General features: G+C 46.3%; 2 protein-coding genes across 5 annotated transcripts; one reads left to right on the plus strand and one right to left on the minus strand.

Annotated features, from left to right (window-relative positions):
• Nucleotides 1-367: 367 nt before the first annotated feature.
• Nucleotides 368-16,328, minus strand: LOC122007120 (DNA repair protein XRCC4-like). Of its 4 annotated transcripts, XR_006118846.1 has the most exons (6): nt 16,105-16,327; nt 15,865-16,007; nt 15,072-15,200; nt 14,849-14,971; nt 1,065-1,303; nt 368-494 (listed from the first exon to the last, which is right to left on the minus strand). XR_006118846.1 is itself a non-coding variant. In XM_042562896.1 (5 exons), exons 1-5 carry the CDS (start codon nt 16,277-16,279, stop codon nt 1,124-1,126), a joined length of 750 nt encoding a protein of 249 aa, XP_042418830.1. In that variant the 5' UTR covers nt 16,280-16,327; the 3' UTR covers nt 1,008-1,123. The 4 variants fall into 4 exon arrangements, 3 of the variants coding, with proteins under 3 accessions (XP_042418830.1, XP_042418832.1, XP_042418831.1); XM_042562896.1 differs by lacking the exon at nt 368-494 and having other exon boundaries at nt 1,008-1,303; XM_042562898.1 differs by lacking the exons at nt 368-494; nt 1,065-1,303 and adding an exon at nt 9,755-11,007 and having other exon boundaries at nt 16,105-16,328.
• A 7,567-nt stretch (nt 16,329-23,895) lies between these two features.
• Nucleotides 23,896-25,016, plus strand: LOC122007121 (non-specific lipid transfer protein GPI-anchored 14-like). The gene is made up of 3 exons (XM_042562900.1): nt 23,896-24,386; nt 24,486-24,557; nt 24,680-25,016. Exons 1-3 carry the CDS (start codon nt 24,023-24,025, stop codon nt 24,832-24,834), a joined length of 591 nt encoding a protein of 196 aa, XP_042418834.1. The 5' UTR covers nt 23,896-24,022; the 3' UTR covers nt 24,835-25,016.
• Nucleotides 25,017-25,061: the final 45 nt, after the last annotated feature.

The raw sequence follows: 25,061 nt of genomic DNA on the forward strand, positions 1-25,061 counted from the left end.
GTTGGAATCAAATTATATGTAATTCAGTACACTTTAATCTTCCCCATTGGAGAACTTTATTAATAGCTAACTGAATTTGGAAGAAAGTGTCTTGTTGGGAGGAGAGAATAAGAGTTGGTGCAACATTGTTCTCACACTTTCTTATATATAAATTATCTTACGGGAGACGAGTCCACCAAATAAAGAGTTACCTTGAGAAATCCTTTTAGACATTTTGATATGTTCATTATATAGAGGTTATGTAGCATGTTCTTTCAGACAAGACTTCTTGTTATTATTTATAGTAGAATGCTCATTACTATTGGCTACAAAAATATTGGTTTAGCAAGCAGTCTTGTTAAAACTAGAAGATTTGTTTCAACCATCCCTCAACCAACATTATAAGGTGCACAGCTCTCCAGTAGAGCCCTTGTTGAGCGATGACCTGGTAAAATGCTTCGTGTATAGTTGAGTTCTTCACATTCACAAACTGGTAGCACAAAAAAGGCATCGCTCTGCAAAGAAGAGCAGGACGTAAGGAAGGAAATGGAGGTCGGCAAAGTAGTTGTTTTTCTTTTTTTAATATCTAGATTTTTGAACCGATCAATCTGGAAACGATATTAAATATAGCAAGTAAATATCGGTTAAATCAAATTAATCATCCTCCTAAGTTAAAATTTTAGTTCCATTAATTCAATATTTTATTTTATTTTATATTAATTATGTCGAAATAAATATAAAAGTATAAATTCAATTAAACTGATTTAAATTGAAAATAACAATTAACAACACAAGTGACTTAAAAAAAATATCAAAAATTAATTATTCAAGTTCAATTTATTCATTTTTTTTTTTTAAAAAAAATAATATGTTAGCTAGAATAAACAAAATAGATTTATTCCATTTGAATTTAAAACGTTCAATAATGAAAAAATTAATATAAAAATATCTTATGTATAACATTTTTAATTAAATTGAACCAAAAAATTGTAGGGTTACCAGCCAGCTTGGAGCTGCCAATTGCCAAAGCTCCAGAATCAGTATATTGTATTCAAATGCATTGCCAATTCATGAGCTCTACTTACAAGTTGTCTTTAGAAATTTCACATCGTAGCTGATTGTCATTCCGGGTGTAGAGGGATGGTCACTCTTCGTCAGGCTCCTCCTTTATTAGGGTTTCCCGGTCGCTGGCTTCGTCAAGGCTCTCAGTTTTATCAGTTGAATCATCCTCCTCCTTTGGAGCTTTTGCAGTGGCCTCCAGACTCGATAGCTTATCCCTTAGCTCTCGCAATTTGGCTTTCTTAGAGTTCAAGACAGCCACAAACTACATGCATAGAGTAGATAATTAGGCAAGATGCAAGTTAGCTAGAACAAGTGAAAATGGACCAGAAGAATTGAAGAAACTTGTTCTGAGCAGAAAACGAGTGCGCGTGTCATCTTTTTCATACCATCAATGGTGGGATAGAACATATCACTAGAAAGTGTCGATAAAGATACAGTCCCCAGCCTCTGCTCATACTATATACTACTTTTTCATATCACCAATCATAGTGATCCGGTAGTAAGAGCGGGCCCCCCCTTCTCTTGCAAAGTCAACGCCAAGTGGAAGTCACCGGAACAGCCGCCCACCCAGAGGAGAGTGTGGTCCGACCGGAAGGACGACCATAGAGGGCCGGTCCGACTGGACTGCCGGCCGGCCGATGGAATCGAGTACCCGGAAAGGTCCGGCCGGTTTGCACTCATAGTTGGTAGGCACCCTGTCAAATCGGGGTTCCGACGCTCAGTTAAAAAGGTCATGGACCGAGCTGACCTTTTGACCGATCACAGTCATAAAGCACCCCTGTTTGTTAGTCTCCACAAAGCACAAGTAAACCACTGCGGATGTCCGGTCGGATGTTTAGGTATCTTTCCGCTCGGACTACAAGTTTGGAGCAAAGGAAATGGCCAGAGGATTTCTTTCTCTGACAACCTGTAGGTTTCACGTGTGTGTCATGCTCCAAATCTTGTGACAGGGGATTCTGCTGTCCCATCGAGGGCATGCTTTGACTGTAGCGATATGGGCCAGGTAAACTTTCTGACAGCCGCGTACCTAGGAAAGGACAGGTAAGCTTTCTGACAGCCGCATACCTAGGATAGGACAGGGGACACTTATGCACCCTGGTACGCGTGCCCAAACCTTTCACAGCTCTATATAAAGAATCTCAGGTTTCATCGACAGGAAGGGGGGTATGTACTCTGAGACTTCTGGAGCCACCTTGTTCATCGTGATTTACCTGACTTGAGCGTCGGAGGGTCGTCGCTGGGAATCCCCTTCCCGGCCTGTGCAGGATAGCCGGAGCATCTCGACACTAGTTGGAGACCTACATCAGCGAGCCTTGGAGCGTCACGTGCCCAGCGTCTGCTGACTTCTGGTTCGGACAGGATCAAATTGGCGCCGTCTGTGGGAACGCTCCTGCATCCGAGCAGAGACAATGGACGAGGCTGGACGACAGCACACGGTGACGCTTTCAAGGGAGGAACTCGACGCTCTGGTCGAGATAAGGGCCGCCAAACTCGTGGAGCAAAAGCAAAAAGCATCCGCCGAGCGGGCGGAGCAACAAGCAACGTCCGCGTCGGGGGGCCGAGCGGAAGCACCTCCAGCCACCGTCGCATTCCACCGGGCCTTATTTCGCACCCCTGGAGCCACGCCAGCCCGAAGAGATATAGGATCTTCCTCAGATGAAATGCCAAGGCGGGATGACAAGAAGGGGAAAGCTCCCCGGACGGACTCATCTCCCGAGCGGACCAACCGCCAATTTTCGGAAGCCATTCTGCGAGATCCTCTGCCCAAGCACTACGTGCCTCCTACGATCGGCGAGTATAATGGAACAACGGACCCGGATGATCATTTGGGTAAGTTTGATAATACCGCCACGCTCCACCAATACACCGATGGAGTAAAGTGCCGAGTCTTCCTTACCACGCTCTCGGGATCGGCTCACGGTGGTTCCGGAGACTGCCGGACGGATCCATCACAAGCTTCAAGGACTTCGAACGGCCTTCCTCCACCACTTGCCAGCAGTCGGCGTTATCAGAAAACAAGCGTTAGCTTGTTCGCCATCAAGCAAGAACCAAAAGAATCGCTTCGAGCTTACATCCAACGATTCAACCAAGTGGCGATGGACATCCCAACAGCCACATCGGAGACGATGATGAACGCCTTCACACAAGGCCTTGTTGATGGGGACTTCTTCCGGTCGCTCATCCGAAAGCCGCCCCGAGACTATGATCACATGCTACATCGGGCCAACGAATACATAAGCGTGGAAGAAGCGCAAGCCGCTCGGAAAAAGAAGCTCCAACCGAGCGGGCACTTGTTCATGCCGAGCGGAACAGCACTCCACTCAGCACCACCTAGAGGACCAAGGGTGAAGCAATTCGATCTCCCCACACCGGATCGCACGTGCAAGAAGTGGTGCCGCTCGGCCAAGCCAAAGAAGAGGTGGACCCCAATGTTCGCAAATTCCACCAAACGGATCGCACAACACGAGGGATTGCGAAGCCTTCCCTTGTGTCCAATCCTGTTCCCGGAGCCGAACGACGGTCTCCTCCCCTCAACACGAGGCAAAGGACCCAGGAAGCCGACCGGACCCGCATAGAGAGGCGACATCACCATACGTCCGATCGGCATAGATCCCCAAGACAGGAGAGTCGCCGGACGTCAGGGAACGGTCCCGACCATCCACTCGGGAGGAAGAAAACAGAGCAATACTTCCGGGCGAAATCAACGTTATTGGTGGGCCGACCGGAGGAGACTCCAACCGAGCAAGAAAGGCGGCCGTCCGGCAGATCCGGTCGGCTGGAGCCAAGAGCGGGCAAGTGGACCGGAAATCACTTTCGGGCCGGAGACTTGGAAGGAGTAGAAGTACCCCACGAGTTCATTAAAGCGGTAATAGCAAATTACACCATTCACCGATATTTGTTGACACAGGAGCTCGGTCAACATACTATTCAAGAAGGCGTTCGATCACCCAAATTGATCGAGCCGAGTCTAATGACGACCCGCTCTCACGGGTTTACGGCAATGAAGTTCACCGGACAAATCCGGTTGGCCACCTCACTGGGAGAAGAGCCGCGAGGACAACAAACTTGTGGTGGTTGACTCTCCCTCATCCTACAACGTCATTGACCGACGCTCGGCGAATTCCGAGCGGTTGTCTCAACCTTCCACCGAAGATAAAATTTCCCGTGGAGGACAAAGTTGGAGAAGTGCGGGAGATCAACTAGCAACTCGGCGTTGCTATATAGAGATGATCCGAACGAGGCTTCTTCCGCTCGAAGGGTTCGATCTAGAGGAAAAGCAAGAAGAAGTCGATCCAATGCCTCCAAGAAAATCATGATGTCTTTGTTTGGTCGACACACGAGTTGCCGAATTTCGCCTAGCCTAGCGCAACATGAGTTGCATGTCCGACCGACGCCGAAAGCGTAAAAAGAGATTTTAGCGCGAATGCCATAATCCGGCGGAAGTAGAGAACTTCGGAGGCCGCCACATCGCGAGGTGCGAGTCAGCCAACGTGGTATTGGTCTCCAAGCCAAGTGGCGGGTTTGCATTGACTTTGGGACTTAAACAAAGCATGTCCCAAAGATTTTTATCCTCTTGCCCGGATAGATCAATTGGTGGACTCTACGGCCGGTGTGAGTTAATTGCATGCTCGACGCCTACCGGGGCTATCACGGTACCGCTCGCCCGCGAAGATCAAGAAAAGGTGAGCTTTGTAACGTCCGACGGCACGTATTGCTACAATGTGATGCCGTTCGGATTGAAGAATGCTGGGGCCACCTATCGACGCTTGATGAACAAGGTATTCAAGGAGCGGATCGGGCGGAACCGGAAGTTTAGTGGACGACATTCTTATCAAATCCGTCCGAGCGGCCGATCTTTTCAAGGATATGGAAGAAACCTTCCGAACACTGCGCAAATATGGAGTCAAGCTAAATCCCCAGAAATGCCTGTTCGGAGCTAAAGGAGGGCGTTTCTTGGGATATATAGTGACCGAGCGAGGAATTGAAGCCAACCCCAGCAAGGTGAAAGCTCTGCAAGACATGCTTCCTCCTAGAAACACAAGGGAAGTGCAACGGTTGACCGGTCGGATAACCGCTTTGTCCAGATTCATCTCCAAACCTGCCGACCTTCAAGATCCTACGCAGAGCTACTAAGTTCCAGTGGAACGAAGAGTGTGACCGAGCATTTGAAGAGTTGAAAACATATCTGAATTCCCTGCTGTCTTGGCCAAGCCGATCGGAGGTGAGTCACTGTATATGTATTTGTAGGCTCCGCACTTGTGAGGGCGAGCGGCGAAGAGCAGCCGGTGTATTTTCTTAGCCATATTTTGAAAGATGCTGAATCTCGCTACACCGGGCTGGAGAAGTTGGCCTTTGCATTGGTTCTAGCCGCTCGGCGCCTTCGACCGTCTTTCTTGGCCCACACAATCATTGTCCGGACGAACACTCGGAAGAGTCCTGTTGAATCCAGAAGCGTCCGGACGGCTTATCAAGTGGACGACAGAATTAAGCGAGTTTGACATCCAGTACCAGCCCCGCTCGGCGATTAAAGCCCAATCCTTGGCTGATTTTGTGACCGAAGTGCAGAGGCCCGAGCCGGAAGCTCTGTGGAAGATATATGTGGATGGGTCTTCCACTCGACTCGGAAGCGGGATTGGGATATTACTTATCTCACCGCAAGAAGAAAAGATGCACCTATCCGTCCGGCTGGACTACAAGGCCACCAACAATGAGGCAGAGTATGAGGCCCTTATAGCCGGATTACAGGCGGCACGACATGTGGGGGCCGGTCGGGTAACTCTCTATTCGGATTCACAGTTGGCCGCTCAGCAACTTTCCGGCACCTTTGAAATCAACTGTGTTCGGCTTAAACTCTACGCTGAGGCCTTTGAGAAACTCAAAGCTACTTTCCGAGAGGTGCTTATTCAGAAGATTCCCCGAACGGAGAACCAGGCGGCCGATGAGTTGGCCAAACTCGCGAGCTCAATAACGCCGGTCGCCATTCAGCAGCCAATTGAAAAAACGCTGATGGTGGCGCATGTCGACCGGATGCAAGGCCTCGCGTTTCCAAGTGACTGGAGGACACCTATTATAGAATTCCTCCGTTCGGGCACCACACCATCCGATGAATATGTAGCCCGGCTCCTCAGAAGAAGAGCCGGTCGGTTTACACTCATCGGAGATCAGCTTTACAAGAAAGCTTTCTCGCGTCCTCTGCTAAAATGTGTAAGCTCGGAGGACTCAGCTTACATCCTCCAGGAAGTACATCAAGGATCATGTGGAGGTCATCCGGGCGGACGCTCGTTAGCCAAGAAGATCCTCTTGGCCGGATACTTTTGGCCAACTTTACAAGCAGATGCCGCTCGGACAGTATCTACATGCCTTTCGTGCCAGAAGTATCACAACTTCTCCCACCGACCGGCAGAGGAGATGAAGGCATCAACCATCTCATGTCCGTTCGATCAGTGGGGAATGGATATTGTGGGTCCATTTCCGATGGCGACCGGGCAGAGGAAATTTTTACTAGTGGCGGTAGATTATTTCTCCAAGTGGGTGGAGGCCGAGCCGCTGGCAAAGATCACTGAGCAAATGGTTAAAAAATTCATCTGGCAGCACATCATTTGTCGGTTCGGCATCCCTCGCCGACTGGTGTCCGACAACGGGCGGCAGTTCACAGGGAAGATGTTGGAGGATTGGTGCCAAAGCTACGGCATCGAGCAACTTTTCACGTCCGTGGCCTATCCTCAGAGCAACGGTCAAGCTGAAGTCGCCAACCGGGAAATTCTTCGTATTCTGGGCGCCGGATGAAGTGCCGAGCGTCTTGTGGGCTATCCGAACGACGCCAAAAGAAGGGACGGGAGTCACACCGTTCCATTTGGTATATGGCGGTGAGGCTGTCATACCGGTCGAAGTCGGCGTTGAGTCAGCCAGGATCCAGAGCTATGATGATGACAACACCGAACGAAGAAACATAGAGCTGGACTTGGTAGAAGAGGAGAGGGCAAAGGCGTCCGTTCGGCTGATGGCATACCGTCAGCGGATGAAGCAAAACTACAACCGGCGCGTAATTCCCAGATCGTTCCAAGTCGGCGATCTTGTCTGGAAGAAAGTCAAGCCGGTCGGCGACGTCGGCAAGCTTGAAGCGCCATGGGCAGGCCCTTTCAAAATCATCGAAAAGCTCCGCTCGGGCGCGTATTATCTGGAGGATGAGGACGGACGGCAGCTAGATAGGCCGTGGAGCGCGAACCACCTCCAGCCTTACCGGGCAGGGTGAAAGGTGTATCACTGTAAATCACCCTGTGTATTTCATTTTTCGACTAAATACTTGAAATGCAGAGATGAAAAGTCAAAGGAGCGAATATAAGGCATTATCATCGTAACCCGATCGGCCGGGAGGTTTATGTGGTTAGACTTGTAAGCAAATAACCCGTGCCGTTCGGCCGGAATTAAATTGGTCAAGCCAAACGCTCGAAGATCGAAGGCCCCGTACCCTTCGAACGGAGGTATATTATCCGAGCCAAAATACTCGATGAAGTAGATCCTGAGCCGTGCGGCCAGGAGGGCATTATCCAAGCTGGGGGAAAGGCGAAGAGCAACTCCGAGCGGAATACCGACGAGCTCCGTCGTTAAAGATCGAGAGCCGCGCCGACCGGCTATAAATATCCGCGCCGACGAGCACCGTGGAGAACTCGCAAGAGACGGGCCGGCGACTATAAACCCTCCGAGCGGAATACCGACGAGCTCCGTCGTTAAAGATCGAGAGCCGCGCCGACCGGCTATAAATATCCGCGCCGACGAGCACCGTCGTTAAAAATCAAGAGGCGAGCCGGCGTCTATAAACCCTCCGAGCGGAATACCGACGAGCTCCGTCGTTAAAGATCGAGAGCCGCGCCGACCGGCTATAAATATCCGCGCCGACGAGCACCGTCGTTAAAAATCAAGAGACGAGCCGGCGTCTATAAACCCTCCGCGCCGACGAGCTCCGTTAAAGATCGAGAGCCGCTACCGACCGGCTATAAATATCCGCGCCGACGAGCACCGTCGTTAAAATCAAGAGACGAGCCGCCGTCTATAAACTCCAAGCGGAATACCGACGAGCTCAGTCGTTAAGATCGAGAGCCGCGCCGAGGCTATAAATATCCGCACGACGAGCACCGCCGTTAAAAATCAAGAGACGAGCCGTCGTCTATAAACCAAGCGGAAAACCGACGAGCTCCGTCGTTAAAGATCGAGAGCCGCGCCGACCGGCTATAAATATCCGCGCCGACGAGCACCGTCGTTAAAAATCAAGAGACGAGCCGGCGTCTATAAACCCTCCGAGCGGAATACCGACGAGCTCCGTCGTTAAAGATCGAGAGCCGCGCCGACCGGCTATAAATATCCGCGCCGACGAGCACCGTCGTTAAAAATCAAGAGACGAGCCGGCGTCTATACCGGAAAGGAAGGAGGAGAGATCTAAAACCTTACTGAGGGGAGATGAATCGAGGAAAGGCGCCGGAGAGCGTCAGAAGGCAGCAACAAGATCGCCGGAGCTCCACAGCGCAGAGAGCAACAGTAGAGGTAACGGAGGCGTGTGAAGGCGAGAAGGAAACGAAGAATCTATAGGGTGAGGGCCGGTCGGCCTCCACCGTCGGATCCAGGTCACGGGAATCAATGCATACATCTAGCCGTTTATTTCGAATTGCTTCGGTCACATCAAAATATCATGCAACCGCCTCCGTACTCTGATGGCATTGCTCCACGTGGCAGTCAATCATTCGGAGCATTTAATGAAGGTATGATCGACATTGATGTCGAAGATTGGCGCAGAACGCAAGGAGATCCGGCGAAAGCCATCATTGATTCATTCAAGGATATCTCTGCCGCTGACCGGGCGGAGAAGATTAGCATGGAAGAGCCGTTCGGCTAGACTCACAGTCCAGTCAGTCGGACTATGCTCCTCCTTCGACTAGACTTGAAGGGAAGGCAAGTGATCCGGTAGTAAGAGCGGGCCCCCCCTTCTTGCAAAGTCAACGCCAAGTGGAAGTCACCGGAACAGCCGCCCACCCAGAGGAGAGTGTGGTCCGACCGGAAGGACGACCATAGAGGCGGTCCGACTGGACTGCCGGCCGGCCGATGGAATCGAGTACCCGGAAAGGTCCGGCCGGTTTGCACTCATAGTTGGTAGGCACCCTGTCAAATCGGGGTTCCGACGCTCAGTTAAAAAGGTCATGGACCGAGCTGACCTTTTGACCGATCACAGTCATAAAGCACCCCTGTTTGTTAGTCTCCACAAAGCACAAGTAAACCACTGCGGATGTCCGGTCGGATGTTTAGGTATCTTTCCGCTCGGACTACAAGTTTGGAGCAAAGGAAATGGCCAGAGGATTTCTTTCTCTGACAACCTGTAGGTTTCACGTGTGTGTCATGCTCCAAATCTTGTGACAGGGGATTCTGCTGTCCCATCGAGGGCATGCTTTGACTGTAGCGATATGGGCCAGGTAAACTTTCTGACAGCCGCGTACCTAGGAAAGGACAGGTAAGCTTTCTGACAGCCGCATACCTAGGATAGGACAGGGGACACTTATGCACCCTGGTACGCGTGCCCAAACCTTTCACAGCTCTATATAAAGAATCTCAGGTTTCATCGACAGGGAGGGGGGTATGTACTCTGAGACTTCTGGAGCCACCTTGTTCATCGTGATTTACCTGACTTGAGCGTCGGAGGGTCGTCGCTGGGAATCCCCTTCCCGGCTCGACTTCTGTGCAGGATAGCCGGAGCATCTCGACACTAGTTGGAGACCTACATCAGCGAGCCTTGGAGCGTCACGTGCCCAGCATCTGCTGACTTCTGGTTCGGACAGGATCACATAGGATGAAACCTATTCACAAGAAATTAGACCAGAAGTATCCTTCTAATGATGCATGTTGTTGTACCCAAGTTTTGAACACTAATACAGGTATTGTAGCAATTATAACCTCCCGATTTTCTCCTCCCACTCGTGATCACACTAACACTGGTATCATGACAATTAGAACCTCTTAATTTTCTTCTTCCTTTCATAATCAGTTTTTCCAATATAGAAGATACATACTAGTATCATGGTAGTTACAACCTCCTAATTCTCTCAGTTTCATAATTGTTTTTTTTCCAATAGAGAAACCATTATATATTTCCTGCCACTAGGAGAAACAATGAAAAGAAATATAAAACTTTGAAGAGGCAATCTAACATTCATTGATACCTTCTTTCTTTTATAGGAAAATATGTTTTTATCCCTTAGAGCATTCACACCAATTTCTCTATAATATAAAAAAAAATAGAATAAACCACCCACTTTATTAAACTTAAACAATTACTTTTCACTATACAGTACATCAGCTATCCTAAAATTTTCATTATCTTCATTTTTTTATTGTTTTCCTCTTTCTCTTTCATTTTTTTATTATTTTTTCTCTCTCCCTATATAATATCTACTTTTCACTACCCAATCCATTTCATTTATTTTTTCTCTCTCAAATTAAATGATATTTTAATGTTTCAAAAATGAATTTCATTCTCTAAATTTAAAAAATACTATTCGTTAAATTTAAATTTAGGAAATGAATAGGGTAGCTGATGCAAAACTTTTTTTTACGTAAAATATAAAATTTAAATTAAATTTTGTATTTATGGAAGTTGATGTAGATGCTCTTATGCTTTACCTCTTTTGCAAAATGAAACAGTGTAGCAAAGATGAAGGCTAAATTGGATATATTTGTTAAGATAAAAAGGGCAGCCCGGTGCACAAAGCTCCCGCTATGCGGGGTCCCAGGGAAGGTTCCACTGTACGCAGTCTTACCCTGCTTTTTACAAGAGACTATTTCCATATGTATTTGTTAAGATAAAATAAAAAATATTACTATCCAGGTGTTGACAAAATAAATCAATTAATATAGCATAAACTGTAAAATAAAAAAAATATACATAGATATAGCAAGACAGGTTGAATCAATTGTAGTTGCAGCCTGCAGACATCAAGAGAGATTAGAAATGTTCTAATTAAAAAAAATAAAAACTGAGCGAAAATCTGTATATTAGTAATGATAAAATTTAACACAAAAGTAAAATCTCCAAATAGTTTGGACTCAAGATTTGTGTGTTTTCAAATCCTTTTCCCTTTGTCCCAGAAGGTAACCAGGCAAGGAGCACACAAGTCCATGCGGCCAACTCTAATTTGTTAGGTCAACACAACACTGGCACTAGTACTGATATCTCGGTGAATGAAATCTCAAGTTCAGACCTATCTGACAATCTATTTGAAAGATGCATGAACAAATTAGTTACACACAAACAAATTGCAATATTGAATTTGAATACAGAAATCTTGGGCTTGGATTGAAGCCACCATAGATTTGATAGAAACAGACTAAATTAGAGGAGAATACCATCATAATCAAACCTACAAGTCCATACTACTTCGATCGGCTAAAATCAAGGGAAAATGCATAACCTAAAGTAAGCAACAAATACGGCTAATAGAAAACAGAAAAGGGCTTTGAAGATACATTAAAAACATGTATTGCTCTTCTATTTCTTTATTTTGCGGAGAGACCAGTATTTTGTTAGCAGAGAACAGTGATAGTAAACAAGTCTTAAAGAGTAATCAGATACTTCTAAGAGAGAAAAAATACTAGAGAATCATTGCTCAAATGAGCTCATAAGAATGGATCAAAGACACTACTAAATGGAAATTCTTTGGTTTACTGGATTTGTAACTAAGAGAAATTTGTAAAGTTATTCAACAAATGGAAAACTTTTGAAGTATGTTTTGATTATCAAAGCCCTGCAATAGTTATAGCTAACAGTGTTAAAGAGAACTAAAGCTGATCTCATAATCTGATCTTCTTGATTTCACTCCCATGTATGAGTTCCTGAAATAGGAACCAAGAAGGAGCAGATCTCCATAAATGTAGTAGTATTCTTGTCTTGTGTACCAAGAATAAATGTATTTAAAACTTTATATTAATCTAAACAAATGAAGGGGAGCCTTGGTGCAACGATAAAGTTGTTGCCATGTGATCAAAAGATCATGGGTTCGAATCTTGGAAACAACCTCTTGTAAAAAAGCAGGATAAGGCTGTGTACAATGGATCCTTTCCTGGGACTCGCATGGCGGGAGCTTCGTGCACCGGGCTACCCTTTTTACTAATCTAAATAAATATTCACCGGTTAATGTGATAATTAAGTATATTGTAAAAGAGATCACAAAAATGCAAAAGAAACAAACCATCCAACGATAGAGGGCAAACAATAGCTTATGGAAAGCACGTACTTAATGTAGGGTGGTTCATACAGGCAACAAAGATATTTGCATGTTGATCCGGTGGTAAGGACGGGGGACCCTCATGGGCGGAGGGTCAAAGGCACGTGAAGTTCAACCCCAAGTTCGCGCCGAACGGAAGCATGCCGAGCCGGACGGAAGCATGCCGGGCCGAACGGAAGCATGCTGAGCCGAACGGCCGAACGGAAGCATGCTGAGCAGTTTGCCCGCTCGGCCAGGATGTCAGGCTATGAGAGCCAAGCACGCGACGACCCTGAACCTTCCCGGATGGGCGAACACCTACGCCAGATGAAAGGCGAATGTTCTGGCTGAGCGGCTTGATGGTTGATCCGGGAAGAGGAAGTCAAAAGACATGGGACAGTAGGGACGTCATCTTAGTAACTCCTGTTGCTGACAATAGGCATGTTCGAGGACTAGGCCATACTCCGTATCGTACGACAAAGGATTCGGCTGTCCCATCAAAGAGACGCTCAGACTGTAACAGTATGGCGTTAGACATGCTCTTCTGAAAAGCCCATGCTGCGGTATGGTATAGGACACGTGTGCACCTCGGTTTGTATGCACCAAGCTCCCGTAGCCCTATATAAGGGTCCTCACACTTCGCCGGAGGTACGCCTTCTCTGATATTGGGAGCCACTTCTTTGCTGTCCGCTTGCCTGACTTGAGCGTCGGAGGGTCGCCGCCGGGAACCCCTTCCCGGCCCGACTTCTGTGCAGGTTCGTCGGAGCTTTGGAGGCCTACGCCATCGATTAGGAGAGCGACACGTTCCCAGCGTCCTTTGGTTCGGCGATTCGGACAGGATCAATTTGGCGCCGTCTGTGGGAACGCACCTGCATCCGAGCGGAAGCAATGGACGAGGCTGGACGACCGCCCACGGTGATGCTCTCCACGAAGGAACTCGACGCTCTAATCAAGGCAAGAGCAGCTAAGCTCGTGGAGCAACAGAGAGAGAATGCGCAAGCCGAGCGGCTAAAGCAACAAACAACGTTAGCATCAGGTGGCCGAGCGGATGCCTCCCCCGAGACAATGATCCAACCGGCATTCAAGGGGGAGCACCGCCGAGCGGATGAAGATGGATTGGGACTTGGATCAACCATGAAGCGCAAAGCATCTCCAGCCGTACCGAGCTGGATGAGAGGTGCGCTGATGCAATTTTATATATGTTTTGGTCGCCTATGTTCTTGTAATGCAGGAAGCAGAAATGAATCAAGGATGGCAAGTGTGTGGGCCGAGCGGCTGTATTGAAGTTAGCCTAAAAAGGCCGTCGAGCTCCGACGTTAAATATCGAGAGACGAGCCGGCGTCTATAAACTGCCGAGCGGAAGACCGTCGAGCTCCGACGTTAAATATCGAGAGACGAGCCGACGTCTATAAACCCTCCGAGCGGAAGATCGTCGAGCTCCGACGTTAAAAATCGAGTCGCGCCGGCGACTATAAACCCTCCGCCCGGAAGAAGACCCGAGCGGACCAGATATTCAAAACACTTGTAGAAATCCCTTGCAAAACGCAAGAGAGGTGGGATGAGTGGTGATTAACGAGGAGAAGCGGAGGATGATTTCTTGGATGCGCCGCTAGGCACTACGGGCGTCCAGTCAGTCGGACTATGCGCCTCCTTCGACTAGACTTGAAGGGGAGGCATGTGATCCGGTGGTAAGGACGGGGGACCCTCATGGGCGGAGGGTCAAAGGCACGTGCCGGGCCGAACAGAAGCATGCCGAGCCGGACGGAAGCATGCCGAGCCGAACGGAAGCATGCTGAGCCGAACGGCCGAACGGAAGCATGCTGAGCAGTTTGCCCGCTCGGCCAGGATGTCAGGCTATGAGAGCCAAGCACGCGACGACCCTGAACCTTCCCGGATGGGCGAACACCTACGCCAGATGAAAGGCGAATGTTCTGGCTGAGCGGCTTGATGGTTGATCCGGGAAGAGGAAGTCAAAAGACATGGGACAGTAGGGACGTCATCTTAGTAACTCCTGTTGCTGACAATAGGCATGTTCGAGGACTAGGCCATACTCCGTATCGTACGACAAAGGATTCGGCTGTCCCATCAAAGAGACGCTCAGACTGTAACAGTATGGCGTTAGACATGCTCTTCTGAAAAGCCCATGCTGCGGTATGGTATAGGACACGTGTGCACCTCGGTTTGTATGCACCAAGCTCCCGTAGCCCTATATAAGGGTCCTCACACTTCGCCGGAGGTACGCCTTCTCTGATATTGGGAGCCACTTCTTTGCTGTCCGCTTGCCTGACTTGAGCGTCGGAGGGTCGCCGCGGGGAACCCCTTCCCGGCCCGACTTCTGTGCAGGTTCGTCGGAGCTTTGGAGGCCTACGCCATCGATTAGGAGAGCGACACGTTCCCAGCGTCCTTTGGTTCGGCGATTCGGACAGGATCACATGTAATTCGAAGAGAAAAACTACAAAGCAACTACAAACAAAAAACAAGCATAAAGTATGGGTGTTCATGTCAGTGCTGAATTGAACAAATTAGAGATACAAAAAGTTAATTTAATTGAAAAGAAAGCATACCTTGTTGTAGACTGCAGATTCAAATTCAGATTTCTCATTACTGAAACGTTCGCTTTGCTCTAAACATTTATCAGCTTCTGATTTTAATATCTCAAAAGAACGTGCCCTTCTAACAACTTCTTCCTACAAATTTTTCATAAAATGTCATGTTTTAAAAGAAGAAAAATTAAAGAACAAAATGTCACCTAATATCAAAGAAAAATCATGGAAAATACAAAATTACACTCAAGCGTATGTTTGCATCCATAAGGAAATCCAGAATTCCTGATGTCATTTTCTTGTTGTCAGATGATGGTTTGCACTTCCATCGCCACTCCAATTTAGTGCCTTGCTTCTCAAAAGTCCATGACAACTGAAGACAAGGATATATGAAGGCAAAGAATAACATTATTAATTATTTAAAAGAAGAAACCTAACTAAGATCGAATAACAACATGTCAACGAGATTAAGTTTTAAGTAGATTAGCACTTTACAGTTCAGAGTCCAAACAAACAATCTGTTTAATGTTGTGCAAGAAGGTATATACAAGGCTTAATACTGATATGAGTTTTAAGGTTATCCTAGGAAGCTTTCATTTTTTTTAAATTTTTTTTAGTATTTTGGACAACCAGAATAAGGCAACCAGAAGTTCTTCAACAGAACCTAACATTTATAAAGTGATGAAGAACACATTCGATCCTAATAATTTCTACATGCAGCTTGTAGCCATCATTTGACCATAAATGACAGATTCCACCATTCTCTCCTAACAATGCTCTTTTCACTTTCTGAAATACTGATGCGCCGAGATTATGAAATTCACCTTCATTTTGTTCACGTACTAGCCAGAATCCCGCTTCGTTTCTCCCCGTCTACTTTCCATTCTTTTATCAGTTCTAAACATTCTTCAACAAGCTAGGGCAAACCATTTAGTTCCAGATGTTCCAGGAAATAAAGATGGCTTTTTTTTTGGACATACGTTGACCTAAGAAAACAAGAGTAAAAAGGGGGGAAAGTGGTAGCATGTATGACTTGCCCTACGCTGCCCGTTTCCGGCGTCTTCAAATCCATACTTGGATCCCGGCTGCTGGAATCCAAGATACTGCTCGGAAAGGGAGATGTACTCGGTCACCGAAAGGTCCCACTGTTCCGCCCTAAGCCTCACCTCTGCCTCCGTCGCTGGACAATCGACAAGCAAGAAATCAAACAAAAGGACGCGAAACGGGAACAACCAAGCATAAAAGCGAAAAAGCAGAAAGAATGCATGGAGGCGAACCATGGCAGGCCCAGGCGTTGAGGCCGTCGGAGATAGCGAGTTCGAAGCAGGAGGGGAACCAGGCGGCCTTGACGAAGACGGCATCCTTGCTCTTGGGGTCCTCCACGGGGAGCTCCAGCCTCAAGCAAGTGTTCCTCGTAGAGGCGGAAGCAATGTCGGAGTGATCCTCCGCCATGGCGGCTAGTCGTCGCCGAGCAATGCCAACAATCCCGACGCCTACTAGACTTATCAATTTACTCGGCCCTGGCCCACCAGGCTCATATTTATAATTCAAGCCGAAGGAATTATCAAAATATAAAACGGTAAATTATCCTAAACAACAAATTTAATTTCCTCCTAAATTTTTCTTTCTTTCAACTACCTAATCCACTCCAATTTATCTAATTACTATCATTTTTAGTTAAAACAGTCTATAATAAAGTATAATTTATCCAAAATTAAATAACATTTAATTACAACTTAAGTCAATCGATTGACATAAACTTCAAATAAATTGATAGAAGAAAAAAGAATCGGGCTGAATTAGATAAAAAAATATATTCACTTTTAATTATATGATGTTAAATTTAGGAAGAATTATAATTCTTTTTGGATATAATTATATTTATAAAAAATAGTGAGAGATTCTATTCTTTTGACAAATGAAAAATAAAATGCTTAATTTGATATAAAAAAAAATAGACTAGATTCTAATTTAAATATATTAAATTAAGAGAAATTATATCTTTGTTGAATATTTTTGTATCTATACAAAAAAATAAAAGGTAATTAGATAAATTGATATGTATTAGGGAATTAAAGTAAAAGAAAAATTTTATGGAAGATGTGGGAATAAATTTTTTCTAACGCGAGGAGGAGATATTTGGTGCGAGAGAGTTTAGAATAATTTATCCAAAATAAAATGCTCATAGTATTTGAAATCCCTCGCCCTATAATCACTTTTTAAAAGGAACCCTTGCTGTTTGTTTATTTTTTAAAACACCCTCGAGGTTTTGTAATTTAACACACTCTAAGAATTTTTTATTTTATAGTCAAAATTTTAAGGATAAAATAGATGTTTAAGTCATAGATAACATTTCAATAGAATTTGAGAGGTATTTAGAAAAACTATAAATGAATGTTGGAGACATTTCGAAAATACTCCTTTTAAAAATATTAAAATATTCTTAATTTTTTAATTTTATTATCATATACTTTTTTTTGAAAATTATAATATTTGTTTTATTCTTTTAAATTATTATTAAATGAGAACATTACTTTACTAATAAAAATAAAAATACTAATTAAAGTTTTAAAATGCTATACAAAATTGAACGGATGTTAAAGACAATTACATCTTATAACACCTTAAAGTCCATTATAACATATTATGCGCAATCTAACAGTTTAAGGCTGTATTTAGAGAGGGATAATAGATGTTATAATATAATCTAAATTATATTTCAAGATTGATTATTTTATTTAATATAATTTTAAATTCGTAATCTAATGTTATCTGAATTAAAAAAATTAAAATTTTATAATTTGTATTACAAAATCAACTTGTCACTGCCACTGCCGGTTGCCGCCACCGTTGGTCACTATCGTCAGTCGCTGGCACTGTCGATCGCTGCAAGTCGCCGTCGGTCATCGTTGGTCGCCACCATCGTCAGCCACAACCGCCGTCGACCGTTGCCAACCGTCGCTACCGTTGGTCGCCGTTGTTGTTGGTCGTCGTCGGTTGTCGCCGCTGTCGACTACCCGTCGACCGCCGCCATCAGGGGCGGCCCTTGTGGTGGGCAGGCAGGGCACCTGCCCAGGGCCCCACTTTGAGTAGGGCCCCATTAATTTTTTTTAATATATTATATAAACATATATTAGATTTTCTCAATTCTTCAATCCTCCTCACCGAAGCGATTCAATCGAAGTTTTTTCGCCCTAGCCCTCTCGTCGATTCAAGCGAACCTCTCTCGCCCTCCCTCTTGTCGCGTCCTCCCTCATTGCGCCTGAACTCCGAAGCTCCCCGCGATAGTATCGTCACTTGCAAGAGATATTTTAGGACTGATTATTTTCTTGTTGTGGTAAATATTGCTCTTATGGAGTTGAGGAGTAGGTTTGAACAATTGAATACTTTTGAAAAGATGTTTGGATTCTTGTTCGATGGAGAACAGTTAATGATGACATTGGATGAAGATGATTTGAGGAAATATTGTGTAAATCTTGAATCTACTCTAAAAAGGATGATATGTCTAATATTGATGCATATGATCTACTTTTAGAATTACGAATGTTACAAGAGATGCTACATCTGGAAGCATGTGACAAATAAATCTTGAACGATCATTAAAATTTTAGAGTTTGCATTGAAAATTGATATTTTCCCTATGATCGTGGTTGCCTATCAAATTTTACTGACTATTCTGTGACTGTAGTATCAGCTGAAAGGAGCTTTTCAAAGTTAAAATTATTGAAATCTTATTTGAGAACTACAATGAGTCAAGAGAGATTGAATGACTTAGCGATCCTTTGCATGGAAAAACACATATTAGAGGATATCTCATATGACGATATAATTGATAACTTTGCTTCAAAAAATGCAAGAAGAGTATATTTTAAGTGATATTGATTGTTGAATAAGTTATTTTGAGAAATCATGTAAAATGGTATCTAATATATATAGTTTCTTCAATTACATATTTAGTTTATTTTGATTATGATATTTAATTAATTTTTTAATATATATTTGATTTTTCAAATTAATGCAAGAGGGAGGACCCAAATGGCTAAATTTATAATTTTGCCCCGGGCCTAATTTTTCTTAGGACCGCCCCTAGCCGCCGTCAATCATGGTCAGCAAAGGTTGCAGGATATTTTTATCATTTTATAATAATATGAATTACATTACTTATAAAAATTAATGGACATCAAACAAAAGAATATAATAACCCTTGTAATAAAAGAATATATCTGTTACCTTAGCATTCCCCCTAATATCGACCCACAGACATGGAGGGAGGTATAATACAGGTACACGGGCCATAGAGACATAGTGGGATAAACCTCAAGTCATCAGTTTCTGATAATCGACCCGTAGCTAGTACGCTAAAGATGTCATGTGTCCACGTCTGTACTATACCCTGGGAACAATAACCCTTATAATCAAGGATTACACGTATAGTATACAACTCTTTCACAATATAGTAACATAATATACATATGGATATGATTTGAATTCTTTAAAATGATATATCTTATATTTAGTGGACTCCAGGTTATTAGATGCGAGTTGAATGTGTAGAACCCTTTAGTCCATTCTATTATCATCTATGTGATGTGATCCGGTGGTAAGGACGGGGGACCCTCATGGGCGGAGGGTCAAAGGCACGTGAAGTTCAACCCCAAGTTCGCGCCGAACAGAAGCATGCTGAGCCGAACGGAAGCATGCCGGGCCGGCTGAGCCGAACGGAAGCATGCTGAGCCGAACGGAAGCATGCTGAGCCGAACGGCCGAACGGAAGCATGCTGAGCAGTTTGCCCGCTCGGCCAGGATGTCAGGCTATGAGAGCCAAGCACGCGACGACCCTGAACCTTCCCGGATGGGCGAACACCTACGCCAGATGAAAGGCGAATGTTCTGGCTGAGCGGCTTGATGGTTGATCCGGGAAGAGGAAGTCAAAAGACATGGGACAGTAGGGACGTCATCTTAGTAACTCCTGTTGCTGACAATAGGCATGTTCGAGGACTAGGCCATACTCCGTATCGTACGACAAAGGATTCGGCTGTCCCATCAAAGAGACGCTCAGACTGTAGCAGTATGGCGTTAGACATGCTCTTCTGACAAGCCCATGCTGCGGTATGGTATAGGACACGTGTGCACCTCGGTTTGTATGCACCAAGCTCCCGTAGCCCTATATAAGGGTCCTCACACTTCGCCGGAGGTACGCCTTCTCTGATATTGGGAGCCACTTCTTTGCTGTCCGCTTGCCTGACTTGAGCGTCGGAGGGTCGCCGCGGGGAACCCCTTCCCGGCCCGACTTCTGTGCAGGTTCGTCGGAGCTTTGGAGGCCTACGCCATCGATTAGGAGAGCGACACGTTCCCAGCGTCCTTTGGTTCGGCGATTCGGACAGGATCAATTTGGCGCCGTCTGTGGGAACGCACCTGCATCCGAGCGGAAGCAATGGACGAGGCTGGACGACCGCCCACGGTGATGCTCTCCACGAAGGAACTCGACGCTCTAATCAAGGCAAGAGCAGCTAAGCTCGTGGAGCAACAGAGAGAGAATGCGCAAGCCGAGCGGCTAAAGCAACAAACAACGTTAGCATCAGGTGGCCGAGCGGATGCCTCCCCTGAGACAATGATCCAACCGGCATTCAAGGGGGAGCACCGCCGAGCGGATGAAGATGGATTGGGACTTGGATCAACCATGAAGCGCAAAGCATCTCCAGCCGTACCGAGCTGGATGAGAGGTGCGCTGATGCAATTTTATATATGTTTTGGTCGTCTATGTTCTTGTAATGCAGGAAGCAGAAATGAATCAAGGATGGCAAGTGTGTGGGCCGAGCGGCTGTATTGAAGTTAGCCTAAAAAGGCCGTCGAGCTCCGACGTTAAATATCGAGAGACGAGCCGGCGTCTATAAACTGCCGAGCGGAAGACCGTCGAGCTCCGACGTTAAATATCGAGAGACGAGCCGGCGTCTATAAACTGCCGAGCGGAAGACCGTCGAGCTCCGACGTTAAATATCGAGAGACGAGCCGGCGTCTATAAAAGGCCGAGCGGAAGACCGTCGAGCTCCGACGTTAAATATCGAGAGACGAGCCGACGTCTATAAACTGCCGAGCGGAAGACCGTCGAGCTCCGACGTTAAAAATCGAGAGACGAGCCGGCGTCTATAAAAGGCCGAGCGGAAGACCGTCGAGCTCCGACGTTAAATATCGAGAGACGAGCCGACGTCTATAAACCTCAAGCGGAAGACCGCCGAGCTCCGACGTTAAATATCGAGACGAGCCGGCCTATAAACTGCCGAGCGGAAGACCGTCGAGCTCCGACGTTAAATATCGAGAGACGAGCCGGCGTCTATAAACATCCGAGCGGAAGACCGTCGAGCTCCGACGTTAAAAATCGAGAGACGATCCGGCGTCTATAAACTTCCGAGCGGAAGACCGTCGAGCTCCGACGTTAAAAATCGAGAGACGAGTCGGCGTCTATAAACCCTCCGAGCGGAAGACCGTCGAACTTCGACGTTAAAAATCGAGTCGCGCCGGCGACTATAAACCCTCCGGCCGGAAGAAGACCCGAGCGGACCAGATATTCAAAACACTTGTAGAAATCCCTTGCAAAACGCAAGAGAGGTAGGATGAGTGGTGATTAACGAGGAGAAGCGGAGGATGATTTCTTGGATGCGCCGCTAGGCACTACGGGCGTCCAGTCAGTCGGACTATGCGCCTCCTTCGACTAGACTTGAAGGGGAGGCATGTGATCCGGTGGTAAGGATGGAAGACCCTCATGGGCGGAGGGTCAAAGGCACGTGAAGTTCAACCCCAAGCATGCTGAGCCGAACGGAAGTATGCCGAGCCGAACGGAAGTATGCCGAGCCGAACGGAAGTATGCCGAGCAGTTTGCCCGCTCGGCCAGGATGTCAGGCTATGAGAGCCAAGCACGCGACGACCCTGAACCTTCCCGGATGGGCGAACACCTACGCCAGATGAAAGGCGAATGTTCTGGCTGAGCGGCTTGATGGTTGATCCGGGAAGAGGAAGTCAAAAGACATGGGACAGTAGGGACGTCATCTTAGTAACTCCTGTTGCTGACAATAGGCATGTTCGAGGACTAGGCCATACTCCGTATCGTACGACAAAGGATTCGGCTGTCCCATCAAAGAGACGCTCAGACTGTAACAGTATGGCGTTAGACATGCTCTTCTGAAAAGCCCATGCTGCGGTATGGTATAGGACACGTGTGCACCTCGGTTTGTATGCACCAAGCTCCCGTAGCCCTATATAAGGGTCCTCACACTTCGCCGGAGGTACGCCTTCTCTGATATTGGGAGCCACTTCTTTGCTGTCCGCTTGCCTGACTTGAGCGTCGGAGGGTCGCCGCGGGGAACCCCTTCCCGGCCCGACTTCTGTGCAGGTTCGTCGGAGCTTTGGAGGCCTACGCCATCGATTAGGAGAGCGACACGTTCCCAGCGTCCTTTGGTTCGGCGATTCGGACAGCATCATGATGATAACAGTTTGATTGTATATATAATACGGGTGGCAATTCGGGTTGGATTCAAGTTGGTGGGTTCGAGTTGATAGGTTGATGGGCTGGAATATTAAAACCTAAATCCGACCTAATTAATATTTCGGGTCAAATTATTAGACTCAAACCCGACCCATTTATTTGTATTTCACCTGAACCAGATCTGAAATGACCCATGTATAAAAGCATATTCATCTTAACTCAAACTCAACCCAAACTCAACTCAAAAAGACTCATTTTATAAAAATATATTTATTTTAATTTGAACTCAACCAGAATTCGACTCGAATCTGACTAAAAATATTTATAAATGGGTTCGCAGGTTATAATCAGGTCATTTCAAGTTGACCCGAACCTGACCCATTTATTAATCATGTCAATCAGGTCAACTCGAACCTAATAAGATTTGATCATAAGCTGATTTGTTTGTGTTTGGTTCGGATTATATTTTCATGTCGGGTCAGAAAATTGCTCCTACTATATACGGGGAGGTCCCCAAGGGTTTAGGGTATCATCTTGACCTAGTTTCTTGTTCCCCGTTGACAAGAGACTTTTCAACGTTGTCATCCCCTAAGTTTCTTGGAAGATCCTCCTTATTTACTTTCGCTTCTTTTTCCTAAGGATCTTCTAGACGACGCTATAGGACAAAGACACAACTCTTCAATCAGATTTTTTGTCATTATATTTATGTGTTTATTTTCTTATGTCATATTCTCGATGAAACAAAGATCCATACTCATATATTCTTGTATTTCATATATAAGAATTCTTATACGATTTTTAGAATCCATACAATTTAGGTTTTACAAGAACCAACAATATGGATGGATGAGTTTTCCAAGCAACTATGATTTGATTCTCATGTAGCGCAAATAAACGCTTACACGTCCAAACCATTCGCTCGGTTTGACTTATTATATAAGCGGTCCCTCATCAATGACTTTAGAAAACTTCACAATTATACTCCTATCTCCCTTCTAAAATCTTGTTTTGACCATTTTGGAACTTTGTGAAATGCGTTATATTGTTTTTGATCTCTAGGTCTTTTCTTCTCCCTTAGTAAGTTTTATCTCTTTACCACATTGTGGTAAGAGACCCACCACTATTAATTCTACGTGCTAGTAAATTAATGTGCCCCTTGTCCCTTTGTCCCCTCTCGTCCTTTCGAAACATAAAAAACAAAAATAAATGCTTGTCGATCGAATTCAAACCGTCCATCTAAAATCATCCTCCAAATCTAACCCATTTATTACAAAACCAAGCACGATAAGATTCTCTACGAGTAGCTATCGGAGACCTACAAATTTATGTCAAAAACAGGACGACATTATTCTACTTCTAGTACGACGACATTAGGACGATCCGAAATCCATAAACACTTGATGGAATCAAGTCACGAGATCATGAAGAAGGCTAATAAATCAACATATAGTTAGTTGTCTCTAGCTCCTCTTGTTGTCCCACAAACTCACATGCCCTAATTAGGATAAGCAAAAGTAAGAGGGCTCGTCTGATCGAGCGAGCCGGTCGGGCTGAACGAGTCGAGTGATCGGGCAAGTAGGTTAAATTAGTTAGATTGAGTTAGTGAACCGATTGAAAACCGGCCGGTTCAACTGACTCGCCCACGGTGTTAAAGGAGGGAAGCAGAGTTGCTCAAGGACCTTCACTGCCGACCGACCGACCTCTTTCCAGCTTCTCATGGCGACCAACGTGGTATTTTCCTCCTCCTCTGCCTCCCTCGCTCGTCTGCTCCCGCTCCTCCTCCTGTACTCATTCTCTCTGATCCTCCCCGGCGGCTCCGACTCCGCGAGCGACTTCGCGGAGTGCGGCAGCGCCCTGGTGGGATTGCAGACGTGCATCAGCTACGTGCAGGGGGCGGCCGCGGCGCCGACGCCCGACTGCTGCGGCGGCCTCAAGGACGTGCTGGCGCAGAGCCCCCGGTGCCTGTGCGTCCTCATCAAGGACCGCGACGACCCCCAATTACCCGTCAAGATCAACGTCACCCGCGCCCTCGCCCTGCCCACCGCCTGCAGCGCCGCCGCCAACGTCTCCAAATGCCCCAGTCAGTAGCTCCGCCGACACTTTTTTATTTTGCCCTTCCTTTTCGGAATATCTCGCAATGTATTAAACTAACGGCCGGATGCTCGATCTCTCGGCGCAGAGCTGCTGAACCTGCCGCCCAACTCCCCGGAGGCGCAGGTGTTCGGGCAGAGCGCCAACAGCACCATTCAAGGTGAGTGACGAGCATCAACATTATAGCTCACGACATGATCCAAGTGAAATCTTTGCCTTTTTCAGCAGTTTTCCTCTCAATTCCCTTTTAATTTCCAAGCGTGTCTTGTTTTGTTATGGCAGCAAAGGGCAACTCCACTGCGAGAACTGGCACTGGGACGGGCAATTCCCCTCGTCCGACGCCAGAGACCAGCCATGGAGGGAGAGGGTGGACAGTGGAGACGGAGGCGGTGGCAGGTTGTCTCCTTTACTTTGTGCTGTTTCTGGTGGCCACTTGAAGTTGCTGCTTAGATTTTAGATCTTCTACCCTCAATTATTGGAGCCATGTGTGTGTCATTGATTGGTGTGGATCCGAAAAGGCTTTATTGCTTGGCCGAGTGGAGTTATTGCTTGGCTTTGCTTTCTCTTTGCGCAGTGAGCAATATGAGTGTGTTGCGAACAAAGTAGTTATTGGTTATCATCATGGATTCGAGGCAGCCTTAACTAACAGGAATCCTATGCGCTA

This window comes from Zingiber officinale, chromosome 7B (genome assembly GCF_018446385.1).
Source record: "Zingiber officinale cultivar Zhangliang chromosome 7B, Zo_v1.1, whole genome shotgun sequence".
Taxonomy (NCBI): domain Eukaryota; kingdom Viridiplantae; phylum Streptophyta; class Magnoliopsida; order Zingiberales; family Zingiberaceae; genus Zingiber; species Zingiber officinale.